The 6,912-nt window shown below is 41.9% G+C and overlaps 1 protein-coding gene and 1 long non-coding RNA gene across 3 annotated transcripts; both read right to left on the bottom strand.

Moving 5' to 3' along the window:
- Window positions 1-1,981: 1,981 nt before the first annotated feature.
- On the bottom strand, window positions 1,982-5,244 carry LOC146720143 (uncharacterized). The gene is made up of 2 exons (XM_085489016.1): window positions 5,232-5,244; window positions 1,982-4,924 (listed from the first exon to the last, which is right to left on the bottom strand). The coding sequence occupies exons 1-2, from the start codon at window positions 5,242-5,244 to the stop codon at window positions 2,424-2,426; spliced, it is 2,514 nt and encodes an 837-aa protein (XP_085345142.1). The 3' UTR covers window positions 1,982-2,423.
- A 189-nt stretch (window positions 5,245-5,433) lies between these two features.
- On the bottom strand, window positions 5,434-6,609 carry LOC146720142 (uncharacterized). Of its 2 annotated transcripts, none has more exons than XR_014926194.1 (3): window positions 6,069-6,609; window positions 5,633-5,982; window positions 5,434-5,540 (listed from the first exon to the last, which is right to left on the bottom strand). It is a non-coding gene; the product is annotated as an uncharacterized LOC146720142 (long non-coding RNA). The 2 variants fall into 2 exon arrangements; XR_014926193.1 differs by lacking the exon at window positions 6,069-6,609 and having other exon boundaries at window positions 5,633-5,770; window positions 5,861-6,061.
- Window positions 6,610-6,912: the final 303 nt, after the last annotated feature.

The raw sequence follows: 6,912 nt of genomic DNA, 5'->3' as shown, positions 1-6,912 counted from the left end.
CCTTCCCCCCTTCCCCCCACATTCTCCTAGTCACATGCTCCCAGGTTTTATTTTCTATCCCGCATAACATACACCTTCTTTTCCCCTCTTCTTCCCAGTATCTCGCCCCCCTCATCTCATTGTTCATTCTGAACCTGATTATCCTTCTCCATCTACTTTCCCCCCATCCCTTTCTCAGGTATTCCGGTAAACCCTCCTCCTTCCATTCCCCATACCATCTATTATATCTCGACTCTCTTATCCTCTCCCACCTTTCCTCCTTCTGCCTTTCCCTGTCTTCTGTTCCCACCCCTCATATACTTCCTCTCCTCTTCCCCTTTTTTCCTCCATCTCTTTCCCCCTCTATTCCTCTTTCTTCCCAGAATTTCCCCCTCTCTTCCTCCCACATCGTTCTTTTCCTTTCCTCCCCTTATCCTCTCTTTCATATCCTCAAAACATTTCCTCGCTAAACTTCCTCCCCTCCCTTCCTCCAACTTCCTCTCATACCCTACCGCCCTCCTTCCTGCCCTTATCCTAAATTTGTCTTTTCCTATCTCCTCTCTTACCATATACCCCGGCGTGCACCAGTCTACTCCTAACGTCCACCTAATCCATCGCTCCTGCATTGCCTCCACCTCTCTCCTCTCCTTCCATCCCCATATTTCCGCCCCATATTCCAACACCGTCCCCACCAACCTTTCCATTAGCCATACTCTTTTCATCCAGTCTCCTGCAAACCTTCTCTTTCCATTCCCCACACCTGTCTTATCACCGCTCCTGCTTTCCTAACTCTGTTCTTTACCTGCGCCTCCTGCCCCCCGTTCCTCTGTAGCTTATACCCTAAATATGTGAATTCTTTCACTTCCTCTAACCTTTTTCCTTTCCATCTCCACTCCACTCTCTTCATTCTTCCTCCTCCCTTTTAAACCTCATTACCTTTGTCTTATCCACATTCACCTCTAACCTTTTCTTGTCCATATAACTTTCCATTTTCCCCAACATATGTATCATCCCTTCTTCATCCTCCGCCAACAGTACCATATCATCTGCGTACGCCAAACAATGCACCTTTTCCCCTCCCAGTTTCACCCCCCCCCCCCCCCAACCTCCTTTTCTTAGCACTTCCTCTATATCCGCTATCAGCAAACTGAATAAGTGCGGACTCATTGGGCAACCTTGCCTTACCCCCCTTGCCGTCCAAAAATTTCCTCCCTCCTCCTTCCCCACTCTTACCTTACTCCTCGTTTCCCTGTACACCTCTTCTATCCTACTCCTTAATCCCTCCCTCACTCCCCTCCTCTTCATTGCCTCCATTAACACCTCCCTATCTACCGAATCAAACGCCGCCTTCAGGTCCATAAATGCCGCGACTACCTTTCCCCCCTTCTTGTTTACCCTCTTATTCACCAGATAGTTCAACACATAGATACTATCCATCACCCCCATTCCCTTCCTAAAACCTGTCTGTCTCTCCGGTATCATATTCTTCCCCTCCATTTCTTCCTTTAACCTTTCAGTTAAAATCCCCACGTACAATGTCATCTTTTTCAAGAACGATTCCTTCTACTTCCTCATACTCACGGATGTAACGCTCTTTAGCAACGTTATCGACACAGTTGCTCGGGCCATCCGCTAGCTTCTTGCTTTAATTGTAGAAATGTATTGATGTATTCCGTAAATAGACCCCCTTGTCGCGTACCCGTTTCGTAACGAGTGATGTTATATTGCCAAATCTCACTAACCCCTGTCACAAAATATCCTTTCTCGATTGCTTTTCGTAATTCGCACGATATCCATGTACCTTCGACTTCGCGTTCGTGGGCTTCGTGAGTACACGCAATCTGAGAAAATGTTTCGCAGCAACTACGACATAACGCAAATAATAATTTACCCTGCACGCGATAGGGTAATACAGGATGAAAGAGATCGCGGGGAGGAAGTATTTTACATCGCACGACCCCCTCGACTGAATCGAAATTATATCCCGGTGATAATTCGATTAATTCCTCGCATTCCTCACCTACGTATATTGTCGGATGACCAATCGGAAAATCACCGGTCTTCAACACAAACGGATACAGAGAACATACATCCACGTAACGTATCTTTTCCGTACCCGTGATCTCGTATCGCGTTACGATATTTCCTGTGCGTCCGCCGTAAAATGAGTCTCGGGGATCGAGCGGTTTGACGTCTATCATTTGATGTCGATGTAGATATTCGCGCATCTCGATATTTTCATTCATCTCGCGATCAAAGTCGCATTCCCATTTCTCAATCACCCTATATCCGCGCTTACGAAGACGAAATGTCGTTGCAACGGTGTGTTCGTAGCGTGAATCACATGTATCTGTACGATCTGTCGAAAGCAGTCTATCGCGATTTACCCGAAAACATCTTGGACAACTATGCCAAAAACAACCGTGAAACTGTAATACGTAATATTAAGTTACGTTATTTTCTACCGACTCGTAGTATCCATCGACTAGCGTACCATCGCGTAATCGATATTCTCGAGCGCGACCGCCATGGATAATATGATGAGCGAGCTCCCGCTCTTTCCATATCAACCATTGCAGGGCTTTACGCGAGTGAATATTCGCATGTCTGTATCCCCCCATTGGAATGATACCGATCTCTCTTTCGCGTAAAAAGTTTTTTCTAAATACTCGCATACACGTTGAGGCGATGGTTGTGCATTCCTCGAATGGACACACGTTTCCACGCTCTAAGAATATTTTTCTAAAAGCCATACACGCTCGTCTAAGGATATCTACATCGTTACGACAATAAAGCAATATTTCACGTTGAAAATCAAACACATAGTTCGCGCGCGTCATCTCGGAGTGCCACGCGAGAAATTTTTCGCGTTCTTTCATCTGCATAGAATCGGGTGAATAATATTGAACACCGGGTAACGCTCCGACATAAGACTGATTATCGATAGTATTGAATAAATGTGGAAAAATGCCTTTATTCGTACCTTCTGTCAGTCCAAAAGCTTTAGGTAATTCGGATAAACGCATCGGCATGTAATTGATACTATCGATAAATTTCGTATGACCTAGCGTTAATACAACTATTTTCGTACCGTTTAAAATGACTCGAGGCTCTAAGACATGGTTTTCCACAATATATTTCAAAATAAATTGCGCGTCGAATGATTTCGCGTTATGCGCGATGCAAATTATTTGTTTAAAATATTTTGTCGGCCGCGTTACGAAATCTACAAATTCCTGCACAGGGTTGCGACAAAATATAAATTCGCGAATACCACACCAGCGACATCGCACCGACATTTCATCTATTTCTGCACACTCCTCGCAAATTTGTTGAGTGACGCAGAGCGTAGGTACGTGAATTTTTACATTTGTGCTACCTTGGAGCGTTTCGTCTTGCCTCGTCTCAAAGTCATAAAACACGAATGCGACCCGGCTTTCTACGCGTTCGCGAGTCTGATTAATCGAACCTTCGGCGTCATCGTCGTCGTCGTCGTCGTTTCTCCGCTGTTGTTGTTCGCTATTTCCATCCGCGTGTTCGGAAGTGCTCGGATCGGGACGATTATCGCCATGCCGACGAAGGGGAAGCATGTAACAAAGATGATTCAAAGGTTGAAGAGAACGACACGTAGCGCAATAAGCCGTGTCGCATTCGTGTTGATTATTTCTTTGAATCAAACGTCCGCAATCTTCGCAAAATCGTATAGTTTCACAAACACTCCGACGTGATTTACCATCGTATGATTTTACCGCGCGATGACGCTCCAAGCAGGCATGATTGAAAAATTCACGTCTACAATTATCGCACCTAGTACGATCCGCGAATGATTGCTCGCACGGCGGCTCTCCGTTACATCGCGGACATTTATTAGAGCATCGATGCTCTCTCACATCGGAGCGGTAACTTAAATTACACGGGATACAATATCCCCGCCCGCCTGCTGCTGCATTTAAATTTAAAATTACATCGAAATGTTTATTATTTAAACTGTATAATAGATTTAGACGAGTTTTTATTTCCCGCTGCAAAGTGGTTAGAAATGCGTTTCCATCGAATAGCGGATTACCCCCTCGACCAAAAGTATCGTCGTTATATATTATTATCGCGACATTTTCGCTCGCGAGATATTGCTGAAAACGCTCGATTTCATCAATTCCACATCCTTCCTCCGGAATCGTGACACCGGCATTCCTCGTAAGTTGCAACGCAAACTCGCGCTGTAACACCGAGTTTTGTTTTCTCACCGCATTCCATTTCGCGTGTAACTCTCTCGTGCGTAAATTTCCACGCTCGTTAAAAATTAGAGCCGATACAAGCGCGCGAGGAAGACATAAATTATCGGAATTGGAAATTGTTAAAATCGAGCGTTTAGCAATAACATCGTGCGTAAACCTGTTACGGCCGCGACCAATGGGAGGGGTGACTTTAAAAATCCGAATGTTAAATTCTTGCGCTATATCGTGTCCTCCGCAGCTTTGCGCTAACGAGCTTACGAGTTCCCAAATATTTTCGTAAGTCAAATCTCGCAAAGGTCGGAACGATATACCTGCGGGGCCGCGGGTTAAACTTGCGGAATCGAAAGATATGCCGACGTAATCCCTCGGTTCGCACGAATGCAACGCGTACTCGTGAAGTTCGCGAAACGCATTTTCTAACCACTCATACACGTTTGCTCCTTCGGGTATTGGACAAATACGGAAACTAATTTCCCGTCCTTCTACACCAAAAGTTCTAAAGCGACGCACGTTTTCCGCCAACATTATTAAATATCTAAAATTACCATCAGGCTCTTGATTCGCTATTTCTTCCTCCGCTTCTTCTTCTTCTTCTTTCTCTTGTCCACCAGCAGCCTCTAAATGTCGCTCTTCGTCGGAAGTTTCCTCAGCGGAGCGGGTTTGGGAATCTTCTTGTTGTAATCTGACGTTCCTTCCCCCACCACTCTGTACTGTGAGAAATAAAAATTATATTAACAAAATAAAATATTTAATAAAATATTACTCTCTTACGCTTGAATTTTTATTAATAATGTGAAAATGTTGTTATTAATAATAATTATGTTAAGTTCACTTACGTTTTAATATTCTTTTACCGGGGTATTTGTATCACGCTGCGAGGGTTAATACTCCGGTGAATATGAAATTTCGGGCGCGATGTTAGGAGAGAAAGAAATTCCTAATAAATTTTATTTTAATTAAAATAAACAAAAAATTTAAACGTAGGAGAAGATTAAGTATAAAATATGAAATTATTACCTTCCACGCCCATCCCCCCGCTATTTTCTTCTTCTTCTTCTTCTTCTACAGAAAACGTGGCGTTGATATTTTCATCTTCCACTTCTTCTTCATCTCCCGTTTGTTCTTCTCGATCTTCCGGCTCTTCTTCTTCATCTTCCGTTTGCTCTATTTCTTCTTCTTCCAACTCTTCATCTTCCTCCTCCTCCTCCTTCTCCTCCACTTCCTCCTCCAGCTCCTCTTCATCTTCCGAAATCGTGTTTATTTCCTCGTCGATTTCCTCCCCCAGTTCTCGCTCCTCTACGACCACGTTTTCATTCGCCGCGTCATCTAATATTCATCAGTCATATATTATTAGTATTTCACATAATTAAAAAATCTTTTGTGTTGATATATAGCACTGTAGTATTTTTCTTACTTACTTTCAAGCGGAGTAAATATGGCCGCCTCATCGAACGGACTTACTTCGCGAACCCGCACCTCTTCCACGTCGTTATCACTTTCGGCTAAATCAATAACCGGGTGTTCCAGCTTCGGCGTTAACACGATGCGTGCACGGCCTGGAACGTATATTATTTTTATTAAAAAATTTCCTGTTTAATATAATGTTTTCTAGCAGCGCGATATAATTTATGATGTTAAAAACTTACGCGAAGGTCCGGCGAAGAATCCGCTCGTCGTCTTCTATTTAACCTTAATCTAAGTAATACGGGGCGATTCTCTAGTACGCGCAACCGGTTTCCTGTAACGCGTGCGACAGGGCGTACGAAAGCTAAAGTTTTAGCGATTTAAATAATTGGGGTAGTTTTAATTAATTTTTATTTATAATTAAGTGTAAAAAAAAAAATAAAAACTTACCATTATTATCTTCTCCCCGGAGAACTCGATGAAAATGTAGGAGGAGATATTCTATGTGACCTGCTGCGTCGTTTTCTTTCTCACCACCAAAATAGTATCGCGACTCGATCACCTCACCCGCGATAATCACTAATTCGCGAAAAACACTAAAATGTCCTAGTCGGAATAATACCGCTAGCACAGCGTTGGGACATTCCCCCGCGAATTTTCCAAAAATATTGAAGCATTTGTCTTCACTCGCGCATGTTAATTCATATATATACTTGGAAAAATTTTTTCCGCATAAACTCTGCGCTAGTGATAGACAAATTTCAATTACTTTTTTCAAACTCATTATTTGAAATTTAATAGTACACTTGCGTCGAATACGTGAGTACGCGAGAGACGAAATTCAAAAATGTAGCTAGCTAACTTAACTCCGAGAGCCGTATTTATACGTTTATGGAAATCAAAATGGGGGATTTTCAGGTAACTTTTTCGATTTATTTTATCTTTTTTATCTTTTTTCTCATAGACGTGTATTCTTACCCATGTTTTATATATATATATATATATATATATATATATAGATATGGTAATCTTTACTTAGATACAGAAAATATTTAATCTAGGGCGATATTTACTTAATTACAAAAAGTTTATAGAAATCAAGATGAGGAATTTTCAGGTATCTTTTCTCGATTTTATTTTATCTTTTTTATCTTTTTTTTTATCTTTTTTTCTCATAGCCGTGTATTTTTACCCATGTTTTATATATATATATATATATATCTATATATCTATATATATATATATATATATATGGTAATATTTACTTAGATACAAAAAATATTTAATCTAGGAC

This window comes from Nylanderia fulva, unplaced genomic scaffold (genome assembly GCF_048542155.1).
Source record: "Nylanderia fulva isolate GAGA-0341 unplaced genomic scaffold, ASM4854215v1 Scaffold765, whole genome shotgun sequence".
Classification (NCBI taxonomy): domain Eukaryota; kingdom Metazoa; phylum Arthropoda; class Insecta; order Hymenoptera; family Formicidae; genus Nylanderia; species Nylanderia fulva.
Note: the sequence above shows the minus strand (reverse complement) of the source record. Positions and strands in the feature narration are given on the sequence as shown.